Source organism: Trachemys scripta, chromosome 3, assembly GCF_013100865.1.
Source record: "Trachemys scripta elegans isolate TJP31775 chromosome 3, CAS_Tse_1.0, whole genome shotgun sequence".
NCBI lineage: Eukaryota > Metazoa > Chordata > Testudines > Emydidae > Trachemys > Trachemys scripta.
This window is the reverse complement of record NC_048300.1, coordinates 124,313,298-124,333,991: the sequence shown is the minus strand read 5'-3', so window position 1 is coordinate 124,333,991 and position 20,694 is coordinate 124,313,298. Positions and strand designations below refer to the sequence as shown.

General features: G+C 44.8%; 1 protein-coding gene across 1 annotated transcript; it reads left to right on the top strand.

Moving 5' to 3' along the window:
* The first annotated feature begins 5,162 nt into the window (after positions 1–5,162).
* On the top strand, positions 5,163–13,845 carry MTRES1 (mitochondrial transcription rescue factor 1). The gene is made up of 4 exons (XM_034765940.1): positions 5,163–5,373; positions 8,043–8,484; positions 9,364–9,436; positions 13,553–13,845. Exons 2-4 carry the CDS (start codon positions 8,051–8,053, stop codon positions 13,727–13,729), a joined length of 684 nt encoding a protein of 227 aa, XP_034621831.1. The 5' UTR covers positions 5,163–5,373; positions 8,043–8,050; the 3' UTR covers positions 13,730–13,845.
* Positions 13,846–20,694: the final 6,849 nt, after the last annotated feature.

Sequence of the window (20,694 nt, the reverse complement as noted above, 5' to 3'; positions counted from 1 at the left end):
TTACTAAAATGTTTTCTATTTTGCTTCAATTTATTCTAAAATATTGTACGAGATAAAAGTCAACCCCGTAAAACCCAGTTTACTGATTAACTTAAAACTAGACTATACAGACCTTATCTTAAATCATAACTCGCAGAGTGATTTGATGGAATCTTGCTTGGTAGACATCCTGCACACACAGGTAAACAATTTATTTCAGCTCTGGGGGTTCTGCCAACCACAGATGAGAAGCACCTAAATGATTGGAGCTGAGAAATATCAGGCTTACAGTTACTTCAGCATATTCAGGGGAGAGGAAAAGAATATAGGGCACCAAATTTTCTTTTGATCACAAAGCAAAAAGGCTTTCAAGAACAATGAGTCACATGGGCCATTGGTTCAGTTTCATAGATGTATCTGCAGTAGAGGACTTTTTTAAGTCAGATTCCGCTATAATTAACAAGAGTTACTCAGCCTGGGTTCAGAGAACTCTGGAACATTACCACTCAGACTTTATGTAAATATACTCATTTTTGTCTTTTGATCGGGGGTATCATTCCTTTCCTGGGTTAGCTTTCTGTTAAAAAAATACAAAATGGAGTGCAAACACAAGTGAAGCCAAGCCGATGTTTTATTTAAGCAAACATCAGTGAAAGTGTTGCTGCGGCATTCACTCTTCTCCAATTCTGTGCTGCTACAAAGTGGCTGAGCTGAAAATCTAGGGAATTGCTCTAAAACTCTGTGTCCTACAAGTAGTACTCATCACCCTACCCTCTGAAATAAAACAATCAGCCATGGATTTCAGGTTTTCTTTTTGGGCTCTCTCTACCGAAGTAGGAACATTTTATTCCATGAAGCTGTACTGAAGTTACCAACAGCAGTGTTCAGTACGTATTATTCAAAGAGGAGTATGTAGGGTTGAGTACTTTGTAAAGTAATCTGAGGGGTGTCTTGTTCAGGAACTTGAATTTTGTGACCAGGGCCGGCTCCAGGGTTTTGGCCGCCCCACGCAGCCAAAACAAAAAGAGAAAAACAAAAAAACAAAAAAAAAGCCGTGATCGCGATCTGCGGTGGCAATTCGGCGGGAGGTCCTTCGCTCCCAGGTGGAGTGAGGGACCGTCTGCCGAATTGCCGCCGAATACCTGGACGTGCCGCCCCTCTCCAGAGTGGCCGCCCCAAGCACCTGTTTGAGAAGCTGGTGCCTGGAGCCGGCCCTGTTTGTGACAATTTGGTCCATTCCATTGTCAAAAACATTGCTCTTTAGAAATATTGATTGTCCTTAGGATAGTAATCCTCTAGCAGCCTCTGCTTTTGCAGTAATCTCCAGAGGCAGCCCTTATGGAAGTGTCTTATGGGATGAAACCATTAGAATTGGATAGCTATTATGCAAAAAAAGCTATAGACTTTAACATTATCCATTATAGCTTTAAACCATCCTACAGTAAGGATATAATTTTATATTGAAGTCTATGGAAGTGTTAAATATCACAGAGAAAGCTTTTCTATTAAGTAATATGGGAATGCTCCATGAAGTAAGTAGCTCTTTTTAGCCTTCTTTTCAATTTGGTGGCAGAATGTTAACCCAGGCTTCAGACACCCTGCTGAGAAATACTATCACATTAATGATCTAACCTAACAACCTTCCTCCTCTACATTCTCCTCCTTCCTGTTTCAGAGTTCTTGCCAAATCTCACGGCTTTATCACACTGGGGTCAAAGCACCCGCTGCCATCTCAGATCCAGGCTCCATTTCCTCAGAAGACTTTCCCACTTGTCTTTCAGCACTTCCTGTTGCTGCTCCCAGAGATGGAAATGAGAAGCAGAAGAGAGGCTGGGAGAGATGTGGCCAGTGACATGATCTCTTTTCTAAGCACTGCATATCTACACTCAAACCCCAAAGAACCGGGCCATGTGGGAGTTACAGTAGAAATGGGATGCAAATTACAGCCCTTTCTATGGGCAAATATGCCTCTTAGAGATACCAGAATTGTTTTCGCCTCATTCCTAATGCTTGCAGTAATAAAGAATATCTAAAAAAAAGGTACTGTAAACACTAAGGTGTGCTTCATGTAGGACAGTGGAAGGAAGCTAAAGATTATGGAACCATTTATCCCTGCTGGGTTACGTTATCTATTGTTTCCTAGAACGTTCTTCCTCGCTCTTCTTTAAGTTACTAAGTTAATTCTAGGCCATTTCAATAAGAATTTTCTTCCCAGATGCAATCTCTAAAAATCTGCTCTTCTCATCAGCTAATCTGAGACACAATACCTAGCAATCTGTAGCAGAAATGTTCAGTCTAAGGTTTTCCCCACCAACACCCCCTCCTCGTTCAGCTGAACAAACTAAAGATGCCTGGCAGTGACCTCATTTTCAGCTTTGTTTGTTATATCGGTAATACGGTACTACCAGGCAGGTGCTGTCTAATGTTTAATGCTGTCTACGTAGCAGCCTCTCTGCATTCACAGTGAGCTATAGTTATGAAAGCAAACCCTGCTACATTATTTATGAGTGTATGGAGGTCCAGTTACTGGTGGGTCTACTGCACAGATCAAGTCAAAGTAGTTTAGCCAGTTCCTCCTCCTTCGTGGCACAACAGTCATGCGGACAAGCATTGGCAGTTCCTATGTTTACCGAAGCGATCCCACAAGAGTTTGCTTCTGATTGCTGCTTACGCTGCAGCTCTAATTACTTATTTTTGCCATTAAGCAATAGGCCATCAAGTTTTAATGTTGTTCTGATCTGTTGATCAAAATAGTGTGTTATTTCCTGAATGTCACACAATAAAGTAGGCATAAAAGAGCAGGAAAATAAATGCTCAACTACTTCTGTACTGACTGCAAAGCACAAATGGATGAGCTTTGAATGCTTTTGCGTTGTCTTGACGCCTTGCAGCATTAAAATTGACAAAGGTAATTAGTTTGTCTTTCAGAAGAAAGACATCGGAGTATTCCTGAATCCTCCTGGGGTTAGCAACTTCTGGCTAGGGCACATTAATGTGGTCTTAAGATTCTTCTATTGATGTCTGTGGATGTATTAACATTTTCTATCTAATGGGGCTGGTAAAATGGAACTATAGTTTTTAATATAGCTCCTCAGTGTGTTAGGTGCTTCAGAGATTGTAGTAGGGCCTGAAGCAGTGTTGTTTCAGACCTGCCCTCTACCTCAGTTTCCTTCAGTCTGGTGCCTCAATTTCCCCACTCTGGACAACTTGCTGTCTTCCCCCCAGCTCTCAGAATTATTGGGCCACTAAGATGACCTAGTCCTCCAGCTCAGTCAGAAAACTCCTTTTGGAGTTAATCAAAATCCAAAGAGAACCACAAAACTTCTCTTTCATCCCAGACTCTTGCCAGGTCCAAATCTTCCTCTCAGGCATCTATCCTCTTCCATGAGGGTCTTTAGCCCTTGTCCTAGGCTCCAATCAGTCCCTTCTTCCCCACGGTGACAGGGGTAGTTGCTCCCAAGGTTGCAGCATAGGGGAAACCCACATCCACCTTCTGCTTCAGGTCCCCATACCCAATCTGCCCTGTCTTCTCTTATGCCACGAGACTAGGCCTCCCCAGTGGCCCTTCCCTGGCTGTCTCCCACTCTAACAGAAAGCTCACTCCTCCCTGACCACAGGCTGCCCCTATGTCTCCCTTAGCAGGCCTGGTTCTTAGGCACATGCTCCCCATCACATGACTCTTGTACTCATTCCCTCCATCTGGGGAGCTGGGCTAAACCTCACATAGATGAGGATGCTCCTCAACCCCCTTAAAGATTCAGGTCACCCTGGGACAAGAGACAAAGTGAGACCAGGCCCTCCATCAAGGTGCTTACACTCCAAACAGAAGCCAAACAGGTATATGAATGGGAAAAAATAGATTTTTTTGACCCTTGCCTGTTGATCTTTATTGAAGCCATGACCTGCCCTCTGATCTTTTCTTTATCATTTCAAACCAATATTGTAAATCCCATATCAGCCATAGTGTGCAACCGTTGTTCCTTCCACTGTCAGCTACCAGCATTAGAAGTGTAGGAAATCCCCACGCTGCCATCATCTCTTCGCATTCATTTCAAATACACTAAATACCGACAAACTCCGTCACGCTCACCAGGAAATAGGCAATCTGAGCTCCTACCTTGAGGGACTAGGTGTTTGTCTAGATGTAAGACCTCGAGTAGCTTGCTTTCTAGGAGGCATGTGGGCTGAAACAGTTTGCAGTTGTGTGTTTTCCTGAGTGGGGGAAGCCCGCTTTTTCCCCCTAGCTCCCAGCGCTTGCACCGCAAAACAGCTGTTTTGCGTGGCTGGGAGGGAGGGGGGCGGGGGGGGACCCAGCACATTCGGGGGAAGAGGCAGGGCCGGGGTGGGGATTTGGGGAAGGGGTCCAATAGGGGCAGGGNTTGCATCACTTGGGGGGGGGTGTCTCTTTCACACCCCTAAGAGATGTAAGTTACATTGACGTAAGCAGTAGTGTAGACCAGCCCTGAGGTGACAGCTATGTTGACGGGAGAGGCCCTCCCATCACATAGCGTTGTCTACACCAGAGGTTAGGTCAATATAACTATATTGCTCAGGGATGTGGATTTTCCCCACCCCTGAGTGACATAGTTATACTGACAAAGTTGCAGCATAGACCAGCGCTTAGTGATTACAGTTCTAGTGATTTTGCTGGGTCAAGGGGCAGGTTCACGACCGTTGCCTTTTCTGTGTTGGCTTTCACACCACATCCAAGGCTCAGCCCTTAGACTAGTTTGTGATTTCCGCTCTAGCGAACCCTGAAAAGAGACAAGGCCTCTCCCCTGAGCCTAGTCAGCTCTGTCTTTACACACGGGAGAAAAAGGGACCAAAGGGCATCTAGGAATAATAGCAGCCCCAGCAGCTGGCGGGAATACCCGTCCTCTCCCTCCCCACGGGCTGCCTCAACTTGTGGGTGCCCAGCCTGAGGCCCGGGAAAGGGACCTGAGTGACACTCCCCCACGGATAGCCCGGCCCCTTTAAGGTGCTTCCAGTTGGGTGGTAGGGTGACCAGATATCCTGATATTTGGGGCTTTTTCCTATATAGGCTCCTATTACCCCCCCCGATTTTTCACACTTGCTGTCTGGTTGCCCTAGTGAGCGGGGAGGCCCCTAGAAACCCATCGTTTGCAGATGCCCGCTTGCCAGCCTGCAGGTCTCTGCTCCCCGGGAGCCCTATAGCGAAGCAGGGCCCTCCCCCACTGCCTGCTGGGAGCTGAGCCCGGCGGACGCGGCCCGGCCCCGCACACGCCGAAGGAGGTTGGGCCTGGACGGAGCAGCGAGTTCCCCGGCGCCAGCCCCCAGCAGCGGGCCCCGGCCTGCGACTCCGCCCCGCTCTCCGCGCAGCGCCTCGGCGGCGGGATTGGGAAGGGGCCGGGCCGCAGCGTCCGGCGGACACAGGTAACAGCGGCCCCTCCCGGGCTCCGGCTGGGGCCCGGCTCCCCGGGGACGTGCCCTGCGGCGCAGCTGCCGGGGCCTGCAGGGAGCGCGGCCCGAGCGGAGCTTGGCTCTCCGGCTGCCGCGGGGCGGGCCCGGCTGGGCTCCCTCAGGCCGGCGGCAGAGCGAGCCCGTGGCCCCGCGGTCACAGTCGGTGGGGCCGGGGCGCTCGGCCCTGCCCAGCCCAGGCAGACACGGGCGTTTCCCTAGCTCCGAAGCGGCGCTGCTGCTGGGACCGAGCAAGGCCCGGCCCCCGCGGCCTGGTCCCGCTGCGGGCACGGAGCTAAACGCGGGAAGAGGTGCGGGTGGGTGACAGTCTGGTTTGGGCACCTCGCTTTCCTGGCAGGGGACCGGGTGTCCCCAGGGCTGGGTGCATGGGCGGGATGGTTAGAAGAAAAGCTCAGTGGGAACCAAACTGCAGCCGGGGGGGGGTTGCAGCGGGTAAGTGTGTTCCAGAAGGTTAGTCCTGACCCGTTGTTGGTGGGGATTGAAATCAGACCCTGGAGCATGATAGGGAGAGCGAGTCTGTCTGCTTCAAGACAAGAAAGGAATCTCTTCCCCATCTCCAGACATGGCCCCTTAGCAGTTGCAGTCCAGGATCAGAATCAAATAAATAAATAAACACGCACACACTGCATTTAGCACAGTGTGGCCTTGATCCTCACTGGGATTTTGGAATGCTCTCACAACACTTCTCTTGGTACAAGTTGCATACATTTGGGGGCTCCCCCCTCCCCCCCACTAATGTGGAAGAACATATGGCAAGTACATGGTGTGATAACCCCGATGTTTAAGAAACTCAAACTTACAAAAATGTGAGGGAGCCTTTGCTTGCCTTGGGAACAACTTTCTACAATGTTTATGAAGTCCTGAAAAAAATCCCTAACATGTTTAACAGCCTCTGATATTTTAATAGAACCTAATGAAGCCCTGCCCATTCTGTCACAGGACCACTGCTAGGGCCATTTATATGAAAGAGACTCAACCCTCACATTTATGAGACTGACCCTCTTTCACATACATGGCCCTAGCAGTGGTCCTGTGACAGAATGGGCAGGGCTTCATTAGNCTAATGAAGCCCTGCCCATTCTGTCACAGGACCACTGCTAGGGCCATGTATGTGAAAGAGGGTCAGTCTCATAAATGTGAGGGTTGAGTCTCTTTCATATAAATGGCCCTAGCAGTGGTCCTGTGACAGAATGGGCAGGGCTTCATTAGGTTCTATTAAAATATCAGAGGCTGTTAAACATGTTAGGGATTTTTTTTCAGGACTTCATAAACATTGCAGAAAGTTGTTCCCAAGGCAAGCAAAGGCTTGTGGCACCTCATAGAATGGGGTCTGGGTTCATGAATTAGGGCCCTCAGGTGCTATAGTAAATAATGTTTTCATCCCTCAGCTTACACTATGCCCTAAATTATTAGTCCTAACAAGGACTATGGCTATGCCAAATTTCACACTTCAGCTGTTGTTGTAGTTCTATGTCTGCATTTACAAAAACAAATTTACAAAGACATTGAAAGTGGGTTTTTTCCCCTTCACTCACTAACAACCCTGAAACAGGTAAAATAATTTTGTTCAAACTTTCCAAAAATTCATTTTGGGATAGAAAACAAAACATGGAAATTTCAGTCTAAAAGATTACTGTTTTTCATCCTTACTTAAGATCATAAATCCATTTTTCCCTAAGACTATCAAAAGGTAACTACTATTTTTTCTCCTGTTTGGAAACTATATTCTTGGAATGATTTTCAGGGAATCTTCTGCAAAAGGGATTGTTCTTGCTAGTGACTGCTCTTCTAGTGAAGTATGGATAAATGTCTTGCAGCAGGAAAGAGCATTTCTCTTGAAAATGCTTCAGTGATATCAAGGTCTGGTTACAAGTATCAGGGGGTAGCCGTGTTAGTCTGTATCTACAAAAACAACAAGGAGTCTGGTGGCACCTTAAAGACTAACAGATTTATTTGGCATAAGCTTTTGTGGGTAAAAACCTCACTTCTTCAGATGCTGAAGAAGTGAGGTTTTTACCCACGAAAGCTTATGCCCAAATAAATCTGTTAGTCTTTAAGGTGCCACCAGACTCCTTGTTGTTAAGGTCTGGTTAGGAGAAGCAGCATTTTCTCATCACTGGCTCTGCAGTCTGAGCACAAGGTGAATTCAGGAACTCCTGACTTTTATTCCTGGTTTTACTTCTATCTCTGGTATTGGGCAAGTCACTTCTGTCAAGAACTATCCCTAATAAACGTAGCCACTGGCATCTCTCTGCTCTTGGTAAATAGCATGGGCTGGAAGTTAACTATGACCTTAAAAATATTGTATTTGAGTAATGGAAGGAAGAAACCATAAGAAAGTTAGTAGTTTAACAAATTGTAAAAAAAGAGTTACATATATGAAAAATGCACATTATGAATAGGCAATTTACCTACCCTGCTATATGAGAAGACAGAACATTTCACAGAAAGATACAAAAATCCTTATGGTTTCAAAAGGAACTATATCATTATTACAGAAAGGAAAAAAGGTGCTGATTTTAGTAGTTACTACTATAAATATGCTGTTTCCTGACCAATTTCTTCAATGCTGAAAAAAAATGCAAAGAGTACCAAACAAAATTGAATCTGTCTCTTTATTTCAGGGTATGCTATGACTGGTTTCAGACTGCCCGTCACCGCCTTTAGAAAACTAAATGTCTGGCTTGGAGTCTGGGAGAAATTCCCCTCTAATAAACTCTGCATGTCCTGGAGGACATGTATATACTCTAGCCACCAATCCAGTATTATAAACTACAGAAAACACTTCAGCATTTCTCCTGTGAAACATGATGTATTTTTAAGACTGCCTTCACAATGTATTTCAGTGCCTTGTGTACGACTTAAAAGTGACAAAAGTTCTAGAAAGAAAAAACAAACCCTGCAAGAGGAGGAGGAAGATGAGGAGGATGAAGAAGAGAGAAGTGATTCAGAAGATGAATTTGAAAATGACCCCAATATAGTGAAAGATTACAAGGATCTTGCCAAAGTAGTCCAGTCTTTTCGTTATGATATAATAATAAAATCTGGTCTAGATATTGCAAGAAAGTAAGTATCAAAGATGTATATAGCTTACTGATAAATAAATTGTCATATAGTAAATAGTTAAATGTTCTTTTGATGTCCTTTTTCTTGCTGCAGTAACTTAGTGAAGAAGAATTTTTTTTAACTTAATCAGAAGTCCATATTTGTCTTTGGAGGTATATTGTTACTTTATCTCTTGGAATCTGTTCTTTTCCAGAATTCTGCTACTTATCACTATCTTCAATACTAAGACTACTTAAAGAGACAGTGATAATTTTAATCAGTCTCTAGCATTTATGCTTTTAATTGTTGACTTCAAAAGAAAGCGCTTAAGAATAGAAAAGCTTCTGCTAGTCGGTGTAAGGATTTAAAAAAATACCCTAGATTGACTACAAGGAAGAGTCTAACCCAGTTCTACAGTAAATATAAACCTGCCACACCTACCTCCATCAGATATACATAAACCTTATTAACAAGTCCATCACAATGTATAACCTATGCAACCTACAGAGTATTTAAGAAGCCTATTAGTTACAATACATTAGTATGACTTGAAGTGGATATCCAAAGACAGCATTCTTAAGTTTAAAAGGACTGGTGGCATACAAAAAGGGGTATCATCTGTTTAAACACTCTTAAACTGCCCTTGTACCTGTGGTACAGAACAGTTATGAATTATTTTTTTATTCAGCATTTATGAAATATATACTTCATTTCCAGCCTAAGTCAATCTTTAAATAACCCCCACAGAAATATATGTATGCTTTTATGCACAAATTCTCTTTCTGAACTACACTTTGCAGGTGAACTGCGTTTTTGCCTGTTAGGAAACAATTGCACTTGTTTACTGTGCACTGTAAATGCAGACCTATAAAGCAAACTTTTTATTTTTTTTTATTTTAGCAAAGTGGAAGATGCATTCTATAATGGTGAACTCAGGCTGAATGGAGAAAAATTGTGGAAGAAAAGCAGAACTGTAAGGCTTTAAAAAAATTAATATAATACAAGATCCTAACTAAGGCTGACATTTTCTCTTCCCTCCTATTCTGATAGCACTCATGCAGGCATTGTAAGAGGCTATAAAACAATGAGTTATCCTGCATGTAACATGTGAGCTGCTATACCTGTGGTTAAAAGATAACATTATGTAAAAAATGGGGATTTATGAAAGGAGACAAAATACCCAGGTTTCATGAAGTTTCTAAGTATATCTAGTTTAACTGGGGGATGGATGAATCAAAACAAGTTACTGTATGTCTACTCCATCTTGATAGAGGTAGTAGAAGTAGTTCTGTAAGCTGAGGAGTACAGTTGATTCTTTTCCCCTTCCTGAAAGGAATTTTCTGCCTTTAGAGGAATTGTACCCCCAGAAGACTTTGCCAGAGATATGGGGGAGGAGGGCACTTGTAGCTGCATTTACTAGGCTTATTGATTCTTAATTAACCCCCACAAATTTTTACTTTGTTTTGTTTTTTAATCCCTGCAGCCTATCCACTATTAAGGTTAGTGTAGCTACTTATAGAAAAAGATTATTTAAAAAAATATTGTTACAGGAAAGTAAGTAGGAGAAATCCATATATTTATCATTATTTCCTACTCATACTACATCCCTTCTTAAGAGGTTCACTGACGCTTTCCCCCAGTATTAAATAACTCCTATCTGCTTTCTTATCAGGAAGCACCAGTCATCAGTTAAAGAAATTGTTCCTGTTCAAATTCTCTTTCAGGATATCATTCTTTATACGCTCCAATCTCTGAATGTTCTTATTTGTGGCAACTGTGCCCTCTCTGTTTTGAAGTCCTTAAAAATCCACTTCTGCCTCACTACCTGTAGTGAATCTTTCTTTTTTGGTTGCTCCCTTTCCTTTCCTTAACCTTTGTCTAGTTGTCTTTCTGTCCTTACAGTATGAACTATTTGGTGCAGGGACTAATGCATTTTGAATACCTGGAAAGTATCCATCACATAATGGTAGCGTTATAAAGATGGCATCTTTATGGCAAACCCTCATATCTCCTATAGCCTGTGTCTTGCTTTTTTGATACTTTTTGTCTGTATAAGTCATCAACAGAAACATCACAACTTTTTTCTCGCTTGCAACACTTCATTTGTAGTTTCTGCGGACTTGATATTATGATCTTGCAGTACAAAGACTATAGTTAAGGTTGCGTCAGAGTTTTCTGTTGTACAGGGTCTGTACTTCAGTGTCTCACCGTTTTTTATAAGCATGCCTGGTTTGCTCTGGGGATGAATTGGGTTTGTGCAGTGAAGGAGTCTTCTGACTGTAGGAGCTCTGTCTCATTTGTTGCAGAAGTTGGGAGGTTGTAGTGAATAAGGAAGGGGACTGCAGGAAGAGAAAGCATGATCTTGTGGTTAGGGTAGTTGACTACCACCCTTGAGGCTCAGGGTATGTCCACACTATAGTGGCTACAATAGCATAGCTATAGTGATGCAGCTGTAGCGTATACTTCCTGTATTGAGGAAGGAGGTTTTCCTTCTGTTGATGTAGGTAATCCACTTCTCTGAGAAGCAGTAGCTAGGTCAATGGAAGAATTCTTTCATGAATTTAGCTGATTCTATAGTGGTGGTTAGTTCAACCTACCTGCCATGCAGATGTAACATTTTTCACAGACTTGAGTGATGTAGTTAGGTTGACTTAAGTTTTAGGTGTAGACTGGCCTTAGTCCCTGCCTCAGTCCCTGCCTCTGTGACCAAGTTCTTATGTGACACTGGGCAAAACGTTTACATCAAAGTTTTCACAGGTAGTCACTTCTGCATGTAATTAAATCCTATATTATCATACACGTTCATTCTGGCATTTCCTGACTCGAGAGTGCTTGACTTTGCAACCTTTTAATCCCTAACTTTTTATTTCCTTTTTTCATGGTTTAATTTTACTGATGAGAGCAACTTTAATATTAAACTACATTTTTTGTTTGTGACTATTATCAAGAGTTTGGTGTTCTAATCTGAGTACACAGACTCTGCTTGAAATCAGTCATCTTGCAAAGCAAAAATGCCAATATGCAATTCGTATCCAGAATCCTTCTGCAGAGATTTTTGGATGCAAAAATATTTTTTAAAAAACTGTCTATAGAACAGACGTGTAACTAAGAATGAAGCAGGTATAATATTCATGTACTTCAATGCAAGCCTATGGTGCTTCACATGTATACTTTAGTTACATTAGACAAAATTACCTTTCTGAAGTGCCTGCTGTCTGTTGGACTGCTAGGGTTTTTTCTATTAACATTCAGTTCTTACACTTTTAATAAATTAATACTTAATCAGTCATTTTGTAGTTTTCCTCTAATTAAGTTTTTATATTTGGTTATTCAAGTGACATTAGAATAATAAACTATCTAACCTTTAATATCAGATTAGAAACCACATACCAAGGACCAAACCTTACAGTCCCTTCCTTAGGCAAGCTCTCTATAGAAGTCAATGGGAAGCTTGCCTGAGTGAAGAGTTCCAAATTTGTCCTTGCATGCTTAGCAGCCTATAAGCAGGTAGGGGCTTCTGAAACTGTAAACTTTCTCCCCTCTGGTTCTCACAAGTTTTAGGTCTCTGCAAAATTTAGACTTGCTTTTAGTTGGAAGGGGATGTTTGACTCCAGCTAAACAACCTGGTAACCATTCCATTTCCAGTAATATAAGAGTTGAAAAATAAAGATCTATGGTTCCAACACAAAATGTACTACGTTTAGTTAATGTACTTCCCAACAAGTCAAGGTAGTTATCATACACTGTAAAAAGTGTTGGATGTAAAAAATGCTGGAACCACCAAGTGTAATGTGAAGAAGTCATCTTCCAGTAACACTTGTCTTTGTTAAGGTTTACTGGTTCTTCTGCTTGAAGTCAAATAGGAATTTGGATTAATACTTCATTATTAAGTTACCTAGAATATAAGACCATGTCTGCTAACATTGATTCTGGGGGGGCTTATTATCAGACCCATAAGATCACTGGTTGAAGTTAAGGTAGTTCTTTATGATTCTGCTTACCTCTCTGGCTCATTTTTCGCCATCTGTAAAATGGAGAAACAATGTACCCCTAACAGTGGTATTCTTAGGCTTCACTTAATTTCACATTATCATTTTGTACAAGTTATACAAAGTGTTTGAGTATTAAGACTTTTCTCATACATGTGTAATCCTCCCCAAATTCACTACATTAAAAACAAAATCTAGGCTTTCATTTGCATGATGGGAGTTGTCCCATAGTGGTAGCCTACTAGAGGCTGGCATATAAAAAAAATGCAAAGAACTGTTGGGGCTCTGTTTCTCTTTAATATGGCAATGGTACTGCTTCTTGGTTATTTACTGAACCGTAAGCATACCTATAGTGCTTTACTCAAATAAGACAAGTCTTTGCTCCTAGAAGCCTATCGTGTTGGTTAGACATGACAGAGAAGTGGAGAAGCAACAGCAGTCATGGGCTGGTATAAGGAAAGATTATGGTTACATTGTTTGAAGTCATGAGATTATGTTATGCAACATTCACACTAGCTGCTGTATATTTTTGGGGGTGTGGGAGTAGGCACAGAAGATTGGAGGGTGGGTGTAGCTTTGGAAGGCTAACTGAAAGTAGTGGATTTTGAAGGAGGGAGAGTGGGCAGAGAGAGAAGTTGCATTTAAATAGAAGCTTGAGGGTTGATCCAAGTATAGGGTAAGAGTGGAATGAGGACATAAAGAGAGCAAGGAGGCTTACAGAATTGGGGACTACAAAGGCCTACGTGGGAGAAGAGATGGAATTAGGGGCTGAATTTTGAAGGTGGTAATAAGAAGTTGGACTAGCCTTCAGTTGCATTTACAATACATAAAAATTAAAAAACAAAAACAATTAGATGGAAATAACACAGCCAGGGTGGAGCTGTGGTGGAGAGGTTCACAGGGATTCACTCCTCATCACTCACTTGCAGGCCTGCATTAGAGGAACATGGGTACTATACGGCTTATACAGCCATTCTAACAACTTCCCTAGAAGATAAGAATAATCAGTGTGGAAAGAGGAGGACAATTAAATTACACACAAATTAAGGGTTATTTTCCTCAAAAGAATGTTAATTATCTCTCTCTGCCTCTATTTTCAGGTGAAAGTTGGCGACACACTGGATCTCATAGTAGGGGAGGATAAAGAAACAGAAACTGCTGTAGTTATGCGAGTTGTCCTAAAAAAAGCATCAGAAAAGACTGAAAGTGAAAAATACAAAGTGGTTTTGCGGCGCTGGAAAAGTTTAAAAGTGCCCAAGCAGGATGTATTTAAGTGACAAGGATTTGCATATGGCAGCATGAGACTTCTTGTGGAAAACCATTTCATTTGTTGCTAAATATGAATTTTGATGAAATAAAATTCTTGCACCCTTTTTAAGGGCTTGTGATAGAATGTTATCTCCTTGCCATATGCACCATTCATATCTTGTGATAGTCTGTCAGTTTACTCTGTTCTATTCATTTTTGTTTCATGGTAAATTGGAAAAAGCTTTATTTCCAGACAATTTTCCTAAAGAAGATATATAATGGTTGGGTAAAGGCTAGATAGATCTCAATTACTTGACAGTTGTCTCTGATTTTGTTAATCAAAATGACTCTGTTGAAACTAAGGCTGGTCTCATAACAAGTGGAAGAACGTTTCTGGCTGTGGGACTTTAATTTTCTAACCTTGTACCTCAGCGGTGTCACTCTAGGACAATGAACCTTTCTCAAATCTAAAAACCCAAAGGAGGGAGACAGGATGACTTAATAGCTTTTTCCTTCCTATGGTCACTGATTTTAATCTGATTCAATTGATAGTGACGGAGTTACTACCATCTGATTCTTGTCAGTTGCCTCTGTGAAATGTGGTAGCGGTCATGTCCATATTACTACTGGCCAGTTTGGCTATTTTAGAGTGACCAGGAATTAACTGGGGAATGTCTGAGGAGACACTCACGTCATGACTGAGGCACATTGGAAGATCAGGAAGAAGGAGCTTACACTATTATCACTTTATATTGTATAGTAACTGTGCAAAACAGGAGTGGAAGATTTCAGCCTCATGCCCTCAATTAATTGAATATTAACTAAAGAGTACTTAATGCTTAAACTGGGAGTTAGTTGTACAGCGTTCTTACAAGACCTGTACAAGGATGATAATAAAAAGGAAAAAATTTTGCTGAAAATTTCATGTCCATCTTTCTTTCTTAGCACAAACACTTAGTGAGAAATGCTTCATTTAATGACAGTTGTACATAATCACAGACACGCTGTCGCTATTCTGAGAATGGTCTTGTATTTAGTATCTTAAGTGAAAAAAAATTAAAAAGGAAGTTTTCTTATCTTAAAGGTTGGGGCAAATCTCATTCCTTTGTCAATGGTGTAAAGACTGCAGGATCTGGCCCTCCAGATTCAAATTCTTCGTTAACACAAGAGTGAGAGTGCACTGGATGGCAGTAGCATCGCTGAAAAAACAGTGTACGAACTAGAGTAATTTATCATATCTTTTTCTAAAAGGAAATAATCTGACGTAATATATAATTACACAATAACCTTGTTATTTTCCCCCTTTTCTTTCAATAAACTGTAGAGCCACACTGGCATAGTATTTTCAGCAGTTTCTCTGAGTTTGGTGTTACTTAGTAGAAATGGGAAAGGAGGTAGGATAAATGAGATAATGCAGCACTGTTTAGAAGTGAATAGGAGCCAGATATTTAAAGGTATTGTGGTGCTTAAAGATGCACACAGGTGCGTCTGAAAATCCCACTAGAAGCCAGGGTGCCTAATCCAATTGAACAATTTTTTTTAAATCCCACCAGGGGCCTCCCTGCATTTTGAGGTGCCTGAACAACTTTAAGAATTTGCTCTTAAATGACTGAGAGGCCCAGAAACTTCTCCCACCAGATTCTAAAGACTCCAAGCTGCAGAAATATAAGGAAGCACTTGATGTCTGTATTAAAAGCAGTTGGAGGGACCTGCTCTAAGGCCTTGTCTACACTACAGTTTTGTTGGCAAAAGGCAGCTTTTGTGGGCAAAGCAGTGAAGGTGTACACACTACAATGCTCCTCCCACTGACAAAACTCGCCTGCTTGGCAGACAAAAGAAAACCACCTTGACGAGAGGCATAGAGCTGCTTGTGGCAAAGTTAGATCGACAAAAGTGTCAGTGTAGATGCTGTGTTTGTTACATCGCTGTAACTGGCCTTGAGGAGGTCTCTCATGTTGCCCACCAGGACTGCTCGGCTTGCTGTTTTGAACTCTGCTGCCCTGCATCCAGCCACAGAAGCATGCGCCCCTCCCCTGAGCTGAGCAAGCCAGTTCCTGGCAGCAAACACACTCCTGCTTAGACTACAAGGGAGGGAGTGGATCTCCTGGGTCTGTGGGGAGAGGCGGCTGTGGGAGAACTTGGGAGGGAATCATGGAATCTCGCTCTCCCCAGCACTAGGTCTGCAGTGGCAGGCAGTGCGGGCTGCTACTAGGGGGAAAGGGGAGACTCATGCTGAGCCAGGAGCTGATGTCATCCAGGATTTTCCCTGCCCATGTACTAGTCTCTGCTGAGCTGGGGGAACAGGGGTGGACACCAGCTGTTTGTACAACAGCTTCTGCCTCAGGATTGGTTGTTTCTGGCTGCTGTCTGAACTTAGAGACAGCATGCTGATGCACTCTCTCTCCCAACGCGTAACAGCCGCATGACAGCTACAACTCCCTGGGCTAGTTCCCCATGGCCTCCTCCAAACACCTTCCTTATTCTCAGGACCTTCCTCCTGTTGTCTGATAACGCTTGTGCTCCTCCGTCCTCCAGCAGCACACCCTCAGCTCCTTGCACCTCTTGCTCCCAGCTCCTCACACTTGCACCACAAACTGAAGTGAGCTCCTTTTAAAACCCAGGTGCCCTGATTAGTCTGCCTTAATTGATTCTAGCAGCTTCTTCTTAATTGGCTCCAGGTGTCCTAATTTAGCCTGCCTGCCTTAACTGGTTCTAGCAGGTTCCTGATTTCTCTAGTGCAGCCCCTGCCCTGGTCACTCAGGGACCAGAAAACTACTCATCCAGTGACCAGTATATTTGCCCTCTACCAGACTCCTGTACCCCACTGGTCTGGGTCTGTCATATATCCCTCCCCCCTCCTCAACGCCAAGGGGTTGGGCAGCTTGGGACGCCAGACAGTGCACACGTGACAAGCCATCAGCGTTGCCGTGACGGCTCCCTGCTCTGTGTTGCACATGGAACTGGAAAGGTTGGAGGGATAAGAACCATCTGGTCATCCTTGTGTTCTTCTCCTTGTTCCGCTGCATCCATTGAAGAGGGGCATGGTCGGTCACGAGGACAAATCTGTGCCCGAGCAGGTAGTAGCGCAATGTTTCCATGGCCCATTTTACAGCAAGGCATTCTGTCTCCACCATTGCATATTTTTGTTCCCTTGGAAGGAGTTTCCGACTGAGGTATAGAATTGGGTGTTCCTCCTTCCCGACCATCTGTGATAGAACGGCCCCCAACCCTACTTCCGATGCATCCATCTGCAGGATAAACTCCTTGGTGAAATCAGGGGCTAGCAGTACGGGGTTACTGCAGAGGGCAGTCTGTGAATGCTTCCTCTGCTGCGTCAGACCATCTCACCAGATCAGGTCCACAGGCTTTAGGTCTGTCAGGGGGCTTGCCCTTGTGGCATAGGTCTGTCAGGGGGCTTGTCCTTGTGGCAAAGTGGAGGATAAATCGTTGGTAATACCCCACCGCACCTAGGAACACCCGGACTTGTTTCTTGTGACTTGCTCGGGGCCAATTTTGGATGGCCTCTAACTTGTTCACTTGGGGTTTTACCAAACCTTTTCCCACAATGTAGCCAAGATATTTGGCCTCTGTAAACCCTACAGCACACTTGGCAGTGTTTGCTGTAAGGCCAACTTGCCTGAAGGTATCGAGGCATAGTCCAAAACAGCAAGTATATATTGGTGGCCCCGAGCCGTCTTCTCCAGGGGTCCCACTAGGTCCATGGCTATTCGCTTGAAGGGGACCTCTATGATGGGAAGGGGTACTAAAGGTGCCCTCAAGTGGGGACGGGGACTGTGCAGCTGACACTCCGGGCAGGAGGCACAGTACCTCCGCACTTCTTCATGTATTCCAGGCCAGAAGAACCATCGTAGGACTCGTGCCAGGGTCTTCTCTACCCCCAAATGCCCCCCAAAAAGATGACTATGAGCAAGACTTAATACAGCGTTCTGGTGTTTTTGAGGTACTAGGATCTTCTGCCCCTGTACTGGTGCAACCTGGTATAAGAGATCCTTCTTCATTATGAAGTAGGGTCCTGGCCCCTGGGTTTTCCCTTCCACGGGGACCCCATCTATTTCAGTCACCTCCTTCCTAATGTTGTCATACCTTGGGTCTTCTGCCTGGTCCCGTCCAAAATTTCCTCTCCCGGGGCTAATCTGCCCAAGTTCTAGGGGCCCAGGCTCTGTTGCCTCTACTGGTTCAGAGCATTAGGGTGGGGGTTAGACTCAGGTGCTTCTTCCTCCTGCGTGGCCTCCTTTCCAGCTTCGCGAGTCTGCCTACCTACAAGAGCGACCCTCTGGCTTTGGGTCAGTATTTGGGTTCCCAAGGCCTTAGCTGCCCTTCTTTCCCTTTTTGTCTTTCTACCCTGTCTGGGAGTGGAGAACGAATCTGGGGATATTTCAGAGAAGATTGGGGGTTGACAGTCTGCTGTGGATGCCTCACCAATTTTAGGGTCCCCATCTTTCTCCAATCCCCCTACTGGGAGTAAGTTTCCAAACCCTGGGAAGTCCCTCCCTATGAGCACCGGGTATGGGAGTTTAGGGACTACACCTGCTGCTACCTCAGAATTGTTCCCTGGGATCTCGATTTTTACTGGGACGGTGGGGTAGTAACTAACTGTCCCATGGACACATGTTATCCCCATACGTTTATCCTGCAGCAGCTGACTACGCTTCACGAGCTTCCCTGAGATAAGCGTGATAGCACTCCCTGAATCAACCAGTGCCGTGGTCTCTACCCCATTTAGTTTCACTGGTCTGGTATACATATGTGGGGTTAGTGAGAACCCCACAAGGTGGATTAGGGAGCATGGATCTGCCCAGTTCCCCAGGTTACACTGCATAGGCTCCTCAGCATTGGGACACTGTGAAGCTATGTGTTCCCACTCCCCGCAGGCATAACATCTGTATGGAGCCCTAGGCGTTCCCCGGTCTCTTGGTTTGGGCAGTCTAACATCACGATCCTCTTCTCTCTCAGTGCTCCAACCCTTTGTGGCCTCTGATGGCCTTCAGCCTCTCTCTTTTTCCACCTGGGCCCTCCTGGTGGCCGTCACCCGAACTTTAGGGCTTGGTGCTGCTAGTTTAACCCGGGGTGCCTCTTCCTTAACTGGTCGGGTCAGCTCCCTCACTGTCCTTCGCCTCTCTACCAAGGCGACAACCTCGTCATAGGAGGAGGGTTCGTTCTGGCTTACCCAGGCACGAAGGTCTGGTGGTAGTCCCCTCATGTATCGGTCGATGACCAGAACCACTAGTATCTCTTCCGGATTCCGGGACTCTGTTTGCAACCACTTTCGTGCAAGACGGATGAGGTCATACAATTGGGACCGCGGGGTTTTGTCTTCTTGGTACCTCCAACCGTGATACTGCTGGGCCCGCACTGCTGTCGTTACCCCAGATCTGGCCAGGATCTCTGCTTTCAGCTGGGGGAGTCTGCCGCAGCCTCTTCAGGCAGATCATGGTAGGCCTGCTGGGCCTCCCCACACAGGAATGGGGCAAAGATGCCAGACCACTGATCTCGAGGCCAGGCCTCCCGTAGGGCTCTCCTCTCAAAGGCCAGAAGGTATGCCTGTATATCATCCTCCCGTGTCATTTTGTGCAGCCAATGGCTGGCCCATATGAGCCGCGTCCCATTATGGCCGCGATTCAGCTCTGTAAGGGACTTTACCTGGTTTACCAGTTCCCGCAGCATAGCTCGGTCTTGAGCAGCCTGGTCCATCAGCAGGCGATTAGTCTCTTGCTGCAGCCGCACTGCCTCCTGTTGGGCGGCTGCCTGGACATGGGTAGCCTCCTGCTGGGCCGCCGTAGCTTGTATCAGTGCCCGCACTACGTCGTCCATTGTGGTGAAAAAAAATAAACACTTTTTTTTTTAAATCACCCTCCTTCTTCCGCCACGCTGTGCACCCCAAGATCCCACTCCTGATACCAGTGTGACAAAGTTCCTCCTCTATCTTGGTGGGTCTTGCACTTATTGGTGGATTTTCTTGCCTCAGAGATTCACCATGTGGGTTGGAGAACAGCCCAGAGACCTTCCCCTCTGGAAGAACCCACAGTCCAGGTCAATTGGGAGGTTTGGGGGGAACCCAGGCCCACCCTGTACTCCGGGTTCCAGCCCAGGGCCCTGTGGACTGCACTGCCCATAGTGCCTCCTGTAACAGCTGCATGACAGCTACAACTCCCTGGGCTACTTCCCCATGGCCTCCTCCAAACACTTTCTTTATTCTCACCACAGGACCTTCCTCCTGGTGTCTGATAACGCTTGTGCTCCTCAGTCCTCCAGCAGCAGCACACCCACACCCTCTCAGCTCCTTGCGCATCTTGCTCCCAACTCCTCACACTCACACCACAAACTGAAGTGAGCTCCTTTTAAAACCCAGGTGCCCTGATTAGCCTGCCTTAATTGATTCTAGCAGCTTCTTCTTAATTGGCTCCAGGTGTCCTAATTAGCCTGCCTGCCTTAACTGGTTCTAGCAGGTTCCTGATTACTCTAGTGCAGCCTGCTCTGGTCACTCAGGGAACAGAAAACTACTCATCCAGTGACCAGTATATTTGCCCTCTACCAGACTCTTGTACCCCACTGGTCTGGGTCTGTCACAACGCATAATTTAGAACTAAAATGGATGATTTGGAACAGTGATATAGTAAAAAGACTTCCCTGAAGGGATAGGAAAGGAAAACCTTTAAAGATATTGAAACTGTGTGAAGAGAGCTTCTGGGAACAGGAGGAAGAAATTCTCTGCATAGATAGTGCACAACAGGTATTGTTTGCTCAGATGGCAATAGGGTTTCACCTTAAGGATATACTTGTCCAGCTGTTCTCCTCCATCTGAGCATTAGAAGAGAGAGAGCAGGGATGGCTTCATGTTACATAGCAATCTGCCCCTGGATCCCACTTAGGGAATCAAAACTAAACACCCGGCATAATCCTGTTCTGGCCGGCACATATCCACCTCTGACAGATACCTGAAGGGTTTTTCTCTCTCTCACTTTTGTGCCAATTA